This window comes from Neofelis nebulosa, chromosome 11, assembly GCF_028018385.1.
Source record: "Neofelis nebulosa isolate mNeoNeb1 chromosome 11, mNeoNeb1.pri, whole genome shotgun sequence".
Lineage (NCBI taxonomy): Eukaryota > Metazoa > Chordata > Mammalia > Carnivora > Felidae > Neofelis > Neofelis nebulosa.
In genome coordinates this window covers 72,284,499-72,301,213 of record NC_080792.1, presented here as the reverse complement: position 1 = coordinate 72,301,213, position 16,715 = coordinate 72,284,499, and the positions used below count along the sequence as shown (strand labels likewise).

At 51.4% G+C, this 16,715-nt stretch overlaps 1 protein-coding gene across 11 annotated transcripts in view; it reads right to left on the bottom strand.

Annotated features, from left to right (window-relative positions):
- Positions 1-945: 945 nt before the first annotated feature.
- The window catches only part of NF2 (NF2, moesin-ezrin-radixin like (MERLIN) tumor suppressor), an 80,332-nt gene continuing 64,562 nt past the window's right edge, over positions 946-16,715 (bottom strand). For 7 of the 11 annotated variants that reach the window (XM_058693214.1, XM_058693220.1, XM_058693210.1 and 4 more), the window contains 2 exons: positions 15,744-15,909; positions 946-3,894 (listed from right to left, as the gene is read on the bottom strand). In XM_058693214.1, coding sequence (XP_058549197.1) covers positions 3,844-3,894; positions 15,744-15,909 — 217 coding nt within the window. In that variant the 3' untranslated portion in view covers positions 946-3,843. Of the gene's footprint in view, positions 3,895-14,266; positions 14,326-15,743; positions 15,910-16,715 lie in introns of all 11 variants that reach the window. The other 4 variants (XM_058693218.1, XM_058693217.1, XM_058693211.1 and 1 more) reach the window with 2 other exon arrangements.

Sequence of the window (16,715 nt, the reverse complement as noted above, 5' to 3'; positions counted from 1 at the left end):
CAGCACACAGCCTGATGCGGGACTCGAACCCATAAACTGTGAGATTATGACCTGAGCTGAAGTCAGATGCTTAACTGAGCCACCCAGGTGCCTCAAATTTTGCAATTTTCTAACTTTACAATTTCAAACATATCTTTCCAAAATATATAAAAATATATTAAAAAAAAACTGTATTTACCTCCGACTCCTGGAAATTTTTGTGTATTCTGATAGGTTATTTTCGTGATTGGCCTGTACAATGTAGACCTGAAATGTATTCTGACTCGTGGCAGGCAGCACTGTGGTCCCTGAGAAGTCCTGATAACACATTGTGCCACTGGAATCTTTCATTTTAGGCTGCATGATTTGAGATAGAATTATCCTACAGTAGTTGTGGTCTTAAAGGATTTTTATTGATTGAAAAAATAGAAACAGAACAAAAAAACGTAAGCTCCACAGCAATGCTTCCCAACCCCAAGTGTGAGTCGTGTGGCCCTGTGGCAATAGCTGGCCTCATCTGTCCCACAGCCAGTGCCCAGCACCCTGTTGGCTCTGCAAGCCCCCCCCCCCCTTCCAGAGCCCAGAACAGGGACACCTGGAAGCAGAGGCACCTTGAAGGGTTGCCTGGTCCAGCACCCTAGTTTTCTGGTCTGGAATTGAGGACAGGCAGGGGGTGTGGACAGTAAACTGGCACTGGGACCCTGTCCAGGGACTGCTCCATGACCCTGAGTGCCCACAGGACAAAGGAAGAGCGTTCCCAGGTGAAGGTAGAGTAAGGGGTACTGTCATCGGCCTGGAAAAGGTGATCCTTCTATCACCAGTGACATGGGGCCGGAGTTGGGGTGCTGGGCAGTCAGGGAGGGCAGAGGTCCCGTCTCCTCAGAGCCCCCAAGAGTCGGCCCTACCACCCAGCCCAGCTTGCCGCCTCAGTGACTAGGGCATCAAGCAAACCAAGGAAGCCCAAGACACTTTTGACAGCTTAGAATTTTTATTAAAACAATCATTTAAATTACAACAATCCCCGGAATAGAAAATAGCCTTCCATGGTCTGGCCCTGACAGGAGGCAAGACCCAGGCCCCACTGGAACAAGTGAGGTTTGACATCTTTGAAAACGGATGGAGCTTCTCTGGAAGCCCACGAGGGGCTTGCCTGGCCTCAGGGCAGCTGGAAGAGGCTGTCTCCCCACTGAGGCGGACCCTCCGGGGGCTGCAAGACCCTAGCCCTGTCAGCGAGCAACACTTAGTCCTGGTTGTCAGACTCTGGATTTGCTGTTTTGATTTGAAAGAGAAAAGAGGGAGAGAGAAGCTTGTCCCCAAGCTTACAAAACAGTCACTTAAGAAGTGTTATGTAATGCCATGGGGTATTGTCTAGCGGGGCCTGGTGGGTACATGAATAACTGAGCTGATGTCACAGGTCAGAGCGCTGCTGGGGCTGAGGTGGGGCCTCGGTCAGGGCGAACGGTCAGGTCTGTCTGTGTAGACAGAACCGCTAAGGGCCAACACCCCAGCCTTACGGAGCGTCACCAGCTGGGCAGCCCAAGAACCATCAGAAGCGCTTGTAATGAAATAATTGTGGCCAGGCCATGCCCTCAGTGGAGGCTTCCTGACTTGATAAGCTCCCATGCCCTAAAAATGTTCGCTTGAAAAGAACACAGTCACCTGAGCCTCGGCACAAGTCCCTGAAAACCAAGCTCCTCTTTTATTCTGTTTCCTTCCACTGTGGCGCAGGACTTTTCTAAAGGCCACCATCCTCTCCGCCTACCCGTCTTTGGGAGGTACGCGCCAGCTCCCGCCTCCAAGGAGAGCTGAAGTGTTCCTGGAGGAGCGAGGCTCTGCTGGCCCTCCTGAGTCGGCTCTCGGGCCCGACGGTGCTCCTGCCACAGCTCAGATGCCAGCTGGCTCCCTCGTGGCCACATGGCTCGGCATTTCCCGGACTTGGAACACACACACAGCAGTTAAATAATAAAAAAAAAACAAAGCCCGACAACATTTATATAAACCACCACCATGCTCCTGTGCCCACAGCCACTGTTACAGATTAAATTTACAGGTCAGGAGGAAAGTAACTCGTCATGGAAATTCAGGGATGGGTGGTGTGCCTGGGGAGACAAAGCCTCAACACAAGAGCCAAGCCCTACATTACAGATGCCTTAGGACTCCCCTCACTGTGACTGCATCTCAGGGGAAGAGGCTTTTGAGGGACAGGGAGACATAAGGAAACTCTCTCAGCCACAGCCATCTACACTGAGCATCCAGATGTGGAGTCCCACCCTGTATATCCTAAGGGGTTTGAGTGACACACAGGGCTGGCTTCCTCAGGGCAAGGGGGCCCAAAAGGGGGTTGGCCAGCCCGGGACACTGTTAGGTCAGCCTGACCGTGGAAAAAAGGCAGGATCTCCGTGAGCTTCTAAGTTTCTCAAAACCACATAGGATTGCCAGAGACACCTCTGCTCTCAGGACATCTCCAGGCCCTCACGTGTCCTCACTTAATAAGCCTCTTCTCACTGGTTCCGACTTTATCTCCTGCTCTGCATAACAGCCCCACTGGAAGGATCTGAATGGCTGGCAGGTCACAGCAGCACCACCAAACCATGGAGAAAAGGAAGGGCAAGAAAGTGGCCCCAAACGAAGGAGCGTGGTGCTATGGGAGTGGCTCCGTGACCCGCTGCCGCCCGAGTGGAAGGGGGCTGTGCACCAGCAGGTGCAGAGCACCAATGGTGAGTGGACACCTGGCTTATGCATCTGGCTTGTGCTGGGAGGGGCACACGGGACCCCACATGGCCCAAGGGGGAAAAAAAATAAAGGGCTGTCTGCCCCTAAAGGGCAACACCCAAAGGAGGCCCGGTACAGTCAAGGCTAAGGAAGGGCTTGCTGGCATATGGCCCAGGAGGAAAGGTGATTCAGGCAGCAACACAGACTGAGGCCACAGTGAGAAGTACCTATGGGGCCACAGAGTCCCAGCCAGGCTACCAGGTGCTGACTACAGCGTGACCGGGGAGTCCCCCCGTGGCCTGCCACAGGCAGGAGAGACTAAGGCTGAAGGGCGGGGAGAAAGACACGCAGCTCCCGCCTGCCTCTCGAACCCTGGTCTGTGGTGGCAAGAGGAAGGCAGCGAGTGTTCTGTATGGAGCAGATTCCTACTCAGTTCTGCTGGGCCCCCGGCCCCTCTGCTGGCAGCTGACCCCTCATCACAGCTCCTGCCTAAAGTCTTCCCCTAGTCACAGCTGCCTTTCCCATTCTCCACCAGCTGGCAGCCAGAGCGCAGCCTCAGGCTGGGGGGGTGGGGTGGGGGGGGGGGTGCGGGCTGAGGACACATCGCGTGGCTTGTCAGGAGCCACAGGCCAGCTCACCGACGATATGTAGCAGGCAGGCTGGCAGGCAGGCCGCTCTGGGCCTGCGCTCGGGTGGGCCACACTTCTTTGCATGCCAGTTCCTCACCAGTGGAGGAGATGAACGTTCTGGAGCCAGGGTGGGGTGGGGGCGGTGGCACCAGGCTCCCTGTCTCCAGGGCTCCTGCACACTTCACTCCCCGGGGCTCGGGAGGTCAGCACTGGACAGTGAGACACAGACCCCAGGGTGCCTTTGACAAAGGAAGTTTGGAACCCCACATTAGATGAGGAAAGACAAATACTTCTTTAAAATGTTTAAAATGAACTAGAACCCCACGAGAGAGCTCTCTGCAGGTCACATTTCAAGGCAATTGCACATGAAGGGGGCTGGGCTCTCCACTCAGCTGGGAAAAGTTCCAGAGCTCCCATGGAAGCCCCCAGCCAGCCCACCTATGATGACTCCCACGGTGTCTGACCCATCCCTCTGGTGCCGGGAGCAGCAGGTGTGGCAGATCCTGGGCTGGCTGGGCACCTGCTAGAGCTCTTCAAAGAAGGCCACTCGGGACTTGGCGCTCTGCAAGGTGAGCTGCAAGGAAGCAGAGAAGAAGTTGAAGGGCGCTGGATTTCTGCTTTTATGACAGGTGCCATCCTGCCTTGGGGACTAACCTCAGGGCTGGTTTGGAGTGGAAGGGAAGGCTGCTCAGATAGATGTTCAAGGAGCTGGCGGCCAATCCCAAATAAGTTTCCAGATTTGCCCAAGAACTCAAATTAGGAAGTGACAAATGAGGACATGCCAGGAGGGATGGCTGGTGGACAGAAGCATGTCAGCAGGAAAATGTCATCAACATCATCTTTTCACAGAGGGCAGGAGCTCCCTGGACACTATAAGAGATTCTCACATTCTCGTCTACGAGAGTGTCTAAGATGCTTCTGTGGGGCTCCGTCTGCAGTGGCACCAGCCTGGGATGCTCGTCCTCTCCAGGGCTCAGAGGACCGGCTTGGCAACATAAGTCTCAGGCAAGGCAGGCCTGTGTCAGACAAGGAGGGGAGTGTCCCTCCCACTCCTGGCTCCCCAGGTGGCCCTATAGCAGACTTGCCCATGACCTGGCAGCTCACAGGGGGTTTGCATCTACAAGCTGGGAGGCAATGAGCTTTCTGGTCGGGGCTGGTTTGGGCAAGGGGGGCAGTCCCCAAGGGGCAGTCCTCTGTCTGGAAACTTAAGGCCTTCCCAGGAAGGATGCTGCCCTAAGAAGCACAGGGCTGGGAAGATGCAGACAGGCAGGATCAGGGGTTGAGCTCTTGGCATGGTAGAAAAGGCACTAGAATCTGTGACCCTCCGGAATTGCTGAACCCTCAGCCCCTGAGACTCTGTAGGCCACTTCCCAGGATCTCCCCAAACAGAAGCATCTGGCACGGACACTTTCCAGCACCTGCTCCCCCTCCAGAAATCACCAGTTTGGGTGAGACTGTGTATTCCACATCCAGCTCCTGGACTTCGTAAAGGAGGGTTTTCAGGGAAGGTGGACACAGAGCACATAGTGTTCATCTTCATATCCCCCAAACCCACTTAGCTTACTGCTTCACACCTAGTAGCAGCTCAAACAATGTTTGTTGAATGAGTAAGATGTAGGCTCTTAAGGAAATGGTGTGATGCATGGGAAAGGCAAGAGCTCCACACGAGGCTAAGAAGGCCCGGACACTAATTCTTTTCTGTCACCAGCTCGCTGTGTGGCCTCAGTGGACACCCTTGACTTCTCTGAGCCTCTTTCCTCTGGAGTTAAACCATGGAAGTGGGTTGGATGGTCTGGCCCATTCCCTGGACCTCTGGCAGTCTCTAAATCTGAAAAGTCCTTGGTACCATCTTGCCTCTCTAAAGGGTGGGGGAGGGAAGCTCAAAACCAATCCCTTCTCCATCAAACACAGGCGGCGTCAGTGTGCTCAAATGATACAGCTTGAGAGCTGGCTCTTTAAACCCTGCCAAATCTTGTGGCCTTGAAGTTCCTGACTAACAAGCTGAGTGCAGGGACGCGTCTGGGCTGTCAGTGGAACCAATTTCAGAAGCCCTTTGGAAAGCCCAGCTCTAATGGGAATGGAGAGAGCTTTCATTTCTTTGCTTAAATGGAACTCCCTCTAGAAGGGAGCCAAGTCTGGATGGGTTTCTCCCTAAATGCAGTCAGAGGAGAACGGCTGCGGGTTATGTGCTCTGTGATAATGGGACTCATGATGTTAACCGGGAAAGAAAGAGAACCTAAGAATCACTGAGACAAAATCCTCTTGCTGGAGAGTTTAAATCAAAAGGTGTGAAACCCAATGTCTCCACTTAGATTTCTTCCACGCTCCCGGAGAAGACCTCTGGCTGGCTCCTCGGGGGGACGAGGCACCAACAGGGGACAGGGAGATGCCCACAGCCCTTCCACACACTGAGTCACAGACAGCTCCAGCCAGGCTGCCTGACCTAAAGCCGCTGACCAGTTGGATGGTCCTGGGCAAGTCACTCACTCACTGTGGCCTCAGCTCCCTACGGTGAAGCGGGCCAATGGCACCCCTTCCTCACAGGGGGACACGCAGGGTAACTGGGAAGCACTGTGAAGCAGTCAGCACCATGCCTGATGCTCACGGAGAACCCAACAGCTGTTAGCACCAATCGCAGCATCACATTTCTTCCCCTAACCCCAGCTTTGGCTCCTCACCTTCCAGTGGGGGCACAGGGCAGAGTGTAGGCTAGAGGGGGTACAGAAGGCAGGGGCATGCACTGTGCTGGCCTTCGTGGCCTCCAAGGCAGGGCGAGAGGATGGCCCCGAGAGGCCTGGCCACTTCCCCAGGCAGGAAGCCCAGGCTGTGGGGGCCTCCGAGAGCCTTCTGCCCATTTGTACAGTGTTGGCTCCAAGAATTCCTGGATCCTGTACCCAAGCTGCGTGCTGGCTGTCCCCTCAAGGTGCCAGGGGAAGGTTTTGGCAGCTCTGGCAGTGCCAGATTCCAGTTATTCAAGCATGTGTTTGTTGGGATGCAAATCCCTCTTCGGGTGGGCAAGATGCTTCCCTGGATCCCCACCCCACCCCACGCTGCACGACAGGGGCTCAGCCTGACCTCTTATCTCACAAGAGCACAAGTGGTACCCCAGCCCGAGGAAAGGTTTGGAGCAAAGTCAAATACTCTGGCCATGTAGAAGTAGGAAAGCACCGCAGACATGTGGCCTCGGCAAGAGGAAAGAGTACCACAATCCTCCATAAGGCACCAGGCTGCTACAGGAACAGGCAGACCCACCAGACAGAGGTGGCTGACGTGACCGTGGACGCTGAGGACACTGGGAGCCTCCCGCTGTGGCCCACAGGTGGATCTGGCTACCACTGCCCCTGCCTTTTACCTTTACTGTGTAATTCCTGGCGGTCCTAATTCCATTAGGGACCCTGCTGTCAGGGGAAATTATTGCACAAGTGCACTGTCTGCGGCTGGAACCCTTCCAGTTCCCACCATGGCCTCTGCCTGCTCCCCCCCTCAGCAGCATCCTTTATCTTAGATATCAAGATGTCCTCCTCTGGAGCCAGCCAGCTCTCCCTGTGCTCGTGCAGGAAAGCGGGTGGGGGAAGCAGGCGGTGAGAGTAGGGTCTGCACTGGGCGAGAACTCAGAAACCCAGGGGCAGAGGTCAGGAGGACCCCCAGGGCACTGCCAATAGCATCTGTCAAGCTGCCTTCAGCCTGGCTCCTCTCACCTGTGGGATCTGTCACCACCTGCTGTTTCTAGAAAGCTCACTAACTGTCACAGTTACAGTACAGCTACAGGCAGGGGTATTCCTAAGAGAGAAGGGGAAGGCTCAGAGGAAATGGCACAAAGCGAGCCCTTCATAAAACGAACTGGCTCTGTGGGTCTTTGTGTGCTCATGAAAATCAGCTAACAAGTGTCCTGGTTTCCCTGCTGCCCTCCCATGCTTTAAGGTGTATGAACCCGTGTCAGTGTTTGGTCTGCCTTCTTGCTCAGCGACAGGCCCGGCTCTCTGCTCACAGCACAGCAAAGGTGCCATGGAGATGGTCTGACGAAGGCCCTCACCTCCTGCAGGTCACACTGTGAGAACTGAAGCCAGTCTCCCCAGTTCCCCCCCCCCCCCAACCCTGCACTCTGTTTGATGATCGACAATAACCCTCTGCGCCCTCTGGCCCGACTTGCCGGGTGGGGGAGGCAGCACCTCTGGGAACAAAGGGGAATTCCCCGAGGGCACATGGTGTGGGGTCCTACACTGCCATGGGGGGGGACTACACTGCCATGGCCTATCTCCAAGCTTGTCGGAGAAAAGGTCTCCTCTGAATTTAAGTAGGTGGTGAAGCGGAAAAGCCTGGGACGTGGAGAGACAAGCAGGGCCTTGCAGACAATGGCTACATCATTCTGGGACCTGCTGAATCTGGTCCACCTTTGTGATTCCTTCTAAGGACAAACAGCTAGAGCTCTGCCTGGACACGACTAGTGACTGTGTCTGCCACGCACCGCTCAAAACCCACACTGAATCCAGACAAGGGCCAACCCTGGGGCTCTCGGCAGTCCTGCCAGCTCCTTCGGGAAGCCATAAACCACAGAGGCCCTGCACAAAGCCTCCATCCTGCAGTGCTCTTGCCAGTTCCCTAAAGATGACTAAAAGAACATGAAGTTTCCTCACCAGGCACTGGGCTGACCCGCTTCTCTCTTCCAGCTGTCTCTTCACATCTGATTAAAATCAGCCGTGTGAATAATACAGGAGGAATTAAGTTCTCTCTTGACTGAACCGGCTGTTCAAGTCTGTCACTAATCCAATTCCTTTCTGAGGAGAAAAACTTCCTTTGCTTTCTCTGCTGCAGATCTATACAGCTTGGTCTTTATCTTACGAGGGGCTCCGATCCACCTGTTGGGCCTGGCCCCTTCATCCTGCCCAGCATCAACAGCCACAAGCCTGGCAGTCACCTCTCCTCCTGCGCATTTGTCCATCAAACTGCCAGTTGTCTGTGACAGCCACCAGGCTGTGAAAGGGCAGGAGAGGGAGCTACTTGGCAGAGCTACACCTCTTCGAGCTATCACAACTGTGTGTGGTGTGACCACATGGGCACATCCATCCAATCTCAACCAGTTCAGATCCGGGAGACATATCTGTCTCCTTAAAAAGGCAGGAGGCTGGCTCCTCTCAAGCCTACACAGGACCTAACCCAGGCCTGCACGCCATACGCAGGTTCAACCGGCTCCTGCTCACTGGGCAAGCGTTTCAGGCAGCCCATCAAGACACAACGATCTGGCACCTGCCCAGTCCTAAGAAATGGCTCCAGGGTCTAGAGACAGCAAGCCTGGAAGGCACCTGTGACAAGCACCAGGCTCCCCAATCCCTCCCGGCTGGGGGCCAGTGGGGAATGTGGCCAGCTACAAAGGATCCTCCAGCATCATTCTCAAGAGTGCCCCCTGCTGGAAAAAGACAGCACCAGGCTGGCTGCCAACTCTCCTTCCAGCTCTCCTCTAAAAGTCCTTTTGGGGGAATCATTTCCCAAAGTGATGGGAGGGTAACTAAATGTATTCCGGCACAGAGCCTGCAGCAGCAAGGCTGCTTGATTAAGAATGAATTACACTTTCATCAGCACATAGAGAAAATTGATTCACAAGGCCGCATTGTGATAATCTTGTTCCTAAAGCAAAAAGGGGTGGCGTGGGGGTGGGCAGGACACAGAGCCACTTGGGCTATCAATGACAAGAGAAAGGAAGCTCTACAATTAAGCTGGGAGAACAAAACTAATCAGAGCGCCAGGATTCCTCCAACTAGTCTCTGGGGGCCTTGCCTCAATCCACTCATCCCAAGGGAGGAGAAAGGAAGGTGGGAGGGGGGCCGTCTAATTCATTTTAAACAATAAGACCCACAGTGCTGAACCCATTTTAGATACTAACCTAATAACTCCAGGCGCTGAGACTGCTTGTCCCATAAAAATGCAGCGGAATTGAAATGCAAGCCCTAAAATCATGTTACACCTCCTTTCCGCCACTACATATCAAAAATGAAGGAGCGGGGGAGGGCACGGATTCAAAAGGACACGCGGATTCTCTGGCGCTGGGATCCACCAGGAGAAAGCCAACTCTGGAGCAGAAAGGTGACAGCCAAATCAGCAGCAGCAAATTCCAACATAATCTTTGGTTTAGGGTGTGATCAACATCCCCCCTTCCAAATCAGAGCCAAGGAGGGGGCAGGCCAGTGAAGGGGGATAGTTGCTGTACACTGGCCAGATTAAGCCCTTCTGCCATCTTGCTAGTGACGGCTTGCACCCAAATGCCATCTGGTGATGTGTACGGGGAGAGAGCTGTGCGCACACTTATCCCTAAGCAGGGGTGGGAGGAAAGGGCCAAGTCCATCCCAATTAATGCATTCAATTCAGGGAAAGCCCAGAGGGTCTCTTTTGTATATTAATCTTTTAGGGACCTAAAGTAGGAAGATGCCTGGCAACTGGTGTGTGCCTGTGTCTTGAGCTGCCCGTGAGATGCTGGCAGGGGCCTTTGCTACTCCGTCCTTCTACCTGGAAAATGGACTAATCAGTCTGATTCACTTCACTGGGCAGGTAGAGACGAACTCATAGCTACAGAGTTCTCTGAGCACTGAGTACCTTAGCAAAAAGGTGCAGACACGCTGATGTCATTTTCAAATTGCCAATATCAGAAGGGAAATCACAGCAAGGATCATAAGAACAGAACCTCGAGCCCGCAGAATGAGTTTGCATCCCATCTCTTCCCTCCCACTGTTGCAGTAACAAATCAGGTGCCGGAGGAAGGCTGCACTGAAACACATCTTCAGTGCTGAGGGACCAAATGGGATGTTTTACTGCATCAAATAAGGCCCAATAATGTCCCCAGGCACTTCCAAATGGTTGTAAAACATCCTAAGAGGGCAAAGCAGGTTTTGTACGATCTTCAACGCCTCCCCAAAGGGCAACTGCTTGACTGGGTAAAGTCTCCCAACCAAGAAGAGGAACTAGGTCGTGGTCTTTCGGAAAAGAGGCTGGCAGAATCTTCTATCTAGAGAGCTACCAGAAACAAGCAAGAGAATGGTAAGCCCTCCCCAGTTGAGAGGCACCTGGACATCTAGCTGGTGCACGTGTTAAGGTAAGAGTGGCCTTCGGGGATGAGCCCAGGCATCGCATCCAGGAAGAGCAGGCTCCCGGAGACCAGGCTGTGCTTCCCAATGCTTTCGCTGTGCTTCCCACAGAGCAGGGAAGAGTTCGCCATTGCAATCTCTTCCACGGGTTTTCTATCCACACCTGAGTGCTGCTGCTCCTTGCTAATCCTTGCTCCCACCCCACTCCCATTCCCCCGTTCTTCTCCTCCCCCCTCCTGCCTCTGCCACCCTTCAACAGCAACAAAAGAAATGTTCTGGAGCTGGGAGCCAGTGCACGCTGCCTTTAAGTCAGGGCAGAGAATGCCGCACCAGACGATGCCCAGTTTCCAAAGCAGGCAGAGCCAACTGCCAGCTCAGGTCCAGTGACCGGGGTCACGGAAGGGCTGAACACATTAACCACACACAAGCATCAGAAACTAACCAGAGCCCTCTTTGAGGCGGGCGACCAGAGGTCACCAGGGAGGCTCTGGCCGTTGGTTTTAATTGTGGGAGAAGCCTTTCACGCATACTCAATCCTGCCCTGTGATTTATCACTTCCCTGGTGTTCTAAGTGTTCTACTTCACTTCGCCAGCCCTGCATCTCCAAGGGGAGTCAGTGCAAATTGAAGATGACATTGGACTTTTATGTCTTCTGGATCCAAGCGGCAGCTAGAGCTTCAGAGAACTGTCAAGGCTACTCATTCCTGTTCCTCCACCAGCGGAAACCACAGCTGGACCTTGATGGCTCAAACCACTTACTAATAAAATAAACTTTCTAAGCTCCACGATCCTCATGATTTGTCCTCTGTCAATTTCCCTTGAAACCCTGTGCTCCCCTGGAGATCATGGGCACAAAAATGATGACAAGTTTGCTGGCACTCAGACCAGCTCAGGATCGGGGAGTGAAAGCTGTCCCCTGAGAGGGGATGAGAGCAAGACCCCGAAATGTACAAGCTCTGGCACTGCATCTTCACCTCCAAAGTGTGCGGCACAGCCGGCCACAGCTCACCTCCCCGGCACTGTGGCTCTGAAGCCCACGGCACCTGTGTCCCCTTCACTCCAGCCTCACTGCCGGACCTCACTCCCTCACTCAAAAGACTCGGAGGCCAGAAGTATGTGTTGCTCTCGCTCCCCCTGAGAATGAAATGAATCTAGGTTCTTAAGAGCGACTCTTGACAACTAGGTGCCACTCTGAGTCACATGCAAATGCCAAACCAGCTGCACTGATTATCAATGGCAGCGGGGGGGCGGGGAGGGGGGAGCGCAGTGGAAATGTGGGCAGTTAAGATTGGCAGGAGGAACAAAATATACCCTTGCAAACTCAAATCGGATAGCAAAGGAACCAGTGATGTTAATTCTGGCTTTTTCAAAGTTTTTACCTCCAAACTCACGGAAACTCTTTGCTGAGCTCTTCCTGTGTAAAAGAGGTGTGTTACCTCTTTTAATCCTCCTAACAATCCTGGGGGTTAAGAACTGTTTTGTTCACTTTTTTACAGGTGAGGACACTGGGCATTAAGAGAAAGTAAGAGTTACAGAGAAAACGAGCAGCAGAGTAGTGGTAACCTCGGTTAGCCAGACGGGACAGCCTCTTGGCATTCCCAAGGGAACATGATAACTAAGCCCTGAACCCAAGGGTAATCCCTGGAATTAGCTTAAGTGAGAGTACTGTGGAGAGGACACTGGGACCTCACAGTGAGGCAGGAAAGTACTGAAGGTGAGGAGAAGGAACATGCCTGCGTTGTGGGAGGTAGGTAGAACCATTCTTTTCTTGAAGAAATCTATGATCAGAAAACATTAAAAACAAAACAAAAATCAATGCAGCCTGGTTTGAACCAAGATTAATGGGCTCTCAGGACACTGGAAGCTCTCCAGGTCACCACCAGTCTCTGCATTTCTCGTCCTAGACTTTGTAGATGGAGCTCTGACCTTCACACTCTAGGTGCCCAAACTTCCAAAGCCCACAGTGGTGTTTCTCTTTACTAGGCTTACTTTGGCCCAGACTACAGTAGGCACAGCCCCAGGGCTACCCCAGCACAGGCAGGTGGCTACTCGTCATGCTTAGTCACTAGCCCCAGGGACCAGCAAAGTCCAGAAAATGGAAAGAGAATCAAACGTGAAGTGTAGCAAAAACTGCCACTATTTAATCTAGTAATGCTGAGATAAGTCCAGCTATTATTAAAAGCCAAGCCCATTCTTCTGTTAACCCTTGAGTAATCAGAATTCTTGATTAACTGGAATCTGGCAGCCTGCTTTGAAAACAAGTTCACATCAAGACATTAAAAACAAAACAAAACAAAACAAAAAAAAGACTTCTGTAAATGTCCTCGGAGCAGTACAAATCTGACTGCAAATCAAACCTCATTTGTCTATAATAAGAGCTCAGTGAGAACTGGCGGTCAAAATCAGGTCCCTGAAGAATCGAAACATTCTGAATCATTACAGAAAAAAGACAGATGAAATCGTATCAAGGTGGAATGGTATGGTCATATGCAGGAATGCCTGACAGCACAGGCTGACACAAAAAGGGATTTTTCTGCTGGACCCTGTGCTAGTCACAAAGTCCAGGAAACCAAAGTGGATCCACCCCAGGGTCCTCTGGGCACCGTGGGGTCACCACTTGGACAGATGATCCCCCTGGCCTGCCCAACTCCAGCGTTGGTCATACTGCACTGCTCAGAGCACGCGCTGCTTGGTGTCAGGGCGTTTGATGCCAATGTGTGGTATGAAAGCTGAAGAAATAGGAGCCCGCTAAATAAAAGTGTCACACACAAATTGGGGTTCATGCTATGGGCTCTTGGAACCACTGACAGAATCCATCTTATAATGAGATCCATCTGGGATTTTAATAGCTAACCTCTCTTGCTTGGATAACAACCACAAATAAGGTCTATCTTATGCCAGATCTCACTTTTTGGTAGAAAGCTTCCAGTGAGCTTATTTTATTCTAACAGCAGAAACTGTGGCGAGGACACCAAAGGACACATCCTACGCGACTGTCAGGTGTCGGTGGGCCCACTGGCTGGCATACCGCTGGGGATTAGGTAAGGAGCAGAGGCAGGATGTTATGTTATTACTGGGCATAATAAATTCTCCCTGCTGCCGAGGCATGTTGGGAGGATGATGAACTATCGCAGAAGGAAAGCAGCAATCATTCCATTAATTCACTCAACAACCACTGACTGCTCATCTATTGGGTGCCAGCGACTGTCCCAATGTGAGTTCATGCTGACCACAACTCTGCCCCAGGCTGTGGAGGAGCTGAGCAGAGACAGTCTTCAGAGCACCGACAGACAGATAGATGGTCCACTTAGATGGGCTACAGATCAGACTGCTGTACTGTTGGTCTGCTTGACTTGGAAAGAAAGTGGATGTGTACAGAAAGGGGAGGCTCTAAAGGCAAATGAGTGAGTGAGGACAGCCCCTTCATTCTGCGACCAGGTATGACCATGGGTCTTCAGAAGCTGTCACCACATGAAAGGTCTTGATCTTGAGTTAAAGACACCCAGATCTATCCCATTTCCATGCTAGAGCTATTTATCTAAGGACTATGCCACTGAGACAAAAGATTTTAGACAGACCTCACTGGACGAGAAGCCATGACCATCCCCAGCCCAACGATGACACAAAATGTGATGGACAGCTGGTCCTACAGCCCCATGACATGCTCTTCAGAACGAGGCAGCCTTCTGAACCCCCGGAGGTTGGTCTGGCCCCACAGGGCGGACGCCTGCTCTCAGACTCAAAGCATGCTGCGGCCAGTACCCAGTGCCACCTGCCCTCGGGAGGGCTCAGCATGGCCCAGGGACAGAGACAGGCAAGCTCATGCATGGGTTAGTATCACAGAGGGTAGTACCATCACCACATACAGAGTACCTGGGATAACCTACTTTGAGGGCTCAAATGCAGATAGGTCTTCTGCCTTGGGCTTGAGGCTAAACCAGCAAAATAAAATGAAGAAAAACAAAAACATACCCTGTGATATCAACAAATGCCACATGTGCCATTTGCAAAATGCTCAGACAGGCCTGAAATGGTGACAAGTGACTTCATTTATTTGTTTTTATGGCCTGGAAACAGGTCCCTCCGGCTTTCCTGAGGGCCTGGCTCACGGCAGCAACAGCAAAGACGAGACCTTTCAGTGTGCCCAGATGAGGAGCCTGGGGACAGGAGCAGGGGTTGGGGGTGGGGTGCCTGAGGAAGCTCCTTCGAGGGCTGACTGGCTCCCTGGCCCAGTCATCATTTTGCCTCTCGGCTCACTGGCTGAGGCCTCACTTTAGCTCCCCTTTCACTAACTGTTCAATAATTTAGTTTTGGAAGTGAAACCCAGTAAATAACGGAAGCCAGAGGGAAGAAGAATGTGGAATGGGGAAAGGCCTTTCCTTTTCAGCTATGCTATTAAGAGGAATTCTCTACCCGGTGCCAATACTAACTGGAGTACAGAGAAGGAATTTGAGGCTCCCGACTGTACCCATTAGCACTGGCAAGTAGCTATAGAACCCTTGGAGTTTTCAGATGCAGCTTAACTACTGAAAACAGATATTCCTTAACCTGGGAGACCACTCTAAAGAATAAGGTAAAGAGTAAAAAATTAAACTTAGGTAAACCATCATGATCTAAACTCAATGAACAGTCTCATCTTAATGACACCTCTTTTACAGGTATTAGCCTGATCCTGGGCTATCAGTCAGGAACAAACCAGCAGGAGGGGCCGTTTGTGCTTTGTCTGAGAGAGAAGCACACTCTTGGGCTGATATTTATGGAATTTAACCTTCTCTAAAACCTGAACGCTCAAAATATCAGTAGAGAACAATTTGAAACTGATAGCAACATAAATGAAGTTTCATCTTTTAAAACATTAAGGTTCTTCTAGACACTTCCTTTTAAGTATGAAAAACGTTAAAAATTCAGAATTTGGTTTCTTTAAAGTAAGAACAGGATTTTTTAAATAGTCCTTGCCACTTAATAACCCAAAAAGACTAGAGGGAGAGTCCATTCTCAAAAGCCTCTGTTTCATTTTGCTTTCTCATGAAGTAAGGCAGCTCCCTGGGCAGAACTCCCCTTGGCTTAAAAGACAGAATCGCTTTAATGCTAAATGATGGATCAAAACCTGTCTCGTAACAGTGATTCATTTCATCAGAGCTTTTAACACAGGCTCCCCTTCCATCAAGCCAATGGGTTCACAGTCACTGGCGGATTAAATTCCCTTTCTGGCGTGAGTTAAAAAATTTCCTCAACTAAGTATGTATAAAAAATGATAACAGTCTAATGACTTGGCTACTCAGGAAACCAGATGCCAACCTCCATTTCATTAATGACTGTCCTGATCAGTGAAAGACGGGAGACTCGGTACCTTTTTGATGGTGTTGTGCTTGCTGCTGGTGCCACCCCGGTCAGAGTTCTCGTTGTGCAGAATATCCAAGGCTGTCTCCCTCTCTTTGAGTTTCAAGGCCTCAATCTCAGTCTTGAGTTCATTGAGCTGCTCCTGTAAATGCTTGCTCTTCTCCATGTACTCCACTCTGCCAGCAAGAGGACACGGTATATCATGGCTTTGGCAACAGTGAGACATGGGATCTAGGGTCTGCAGCCTGGATGGAGTTCATCACATCTCTGCTCAGACACTCCCAGGCCGTGGGAGCCTGGGCCAATCACTAAACAGGTCTGAATCTGTTTCCTTGGCCATGAGATTGGGCTAATGATCACAGGGCTGTGGTCAGAATTAAGCAAAATAAAGGGTAGGAAAGCCCTCTGGTAAACTGTCTGAAAGCGCTCTACAAATACCAGTTACAGTAGATAGTTTTTAATTCCGCACAAGCAACAACACATGAATCAAGACTCCTGACATCCAAAACATCTCCTCGTCTTGGCCCTTCTTGGTTAAGTGATTCTATTCAAGTGACCTCTTCTGCTAGGCCGTGGCCACATCCCTACTTGTTTTGGGACATCATCTCCTAAACAGAATGGAAGCTTGCTCAGCCAATATCAGGGAGAAAAAGATTCCCACCACCACCTGCAGGTAGATACACTGTATCTACAATGGTGAAAATCTGGAAATCATTCTCAAAGTGTCCAACTATAATGTCATGGCCAGGCAAATCATGCAATATAAATGCTAATTCTGTAGTGATTCCCATGGCTAGTATATGGAGTCTGTCGTGTGATGGTAATGTCACATGCATGGGTGATAAGAAAATACAAACTATAAAAAAGCAGAACACGGAACAGGATGTAGTCTCTCCCTGATCACAACCACGAAATGCTTACTATGCCTGGTCAATGGAGAAAGACTTGAAGATGAACTTGGACAGCAGATACCACGGAGAGG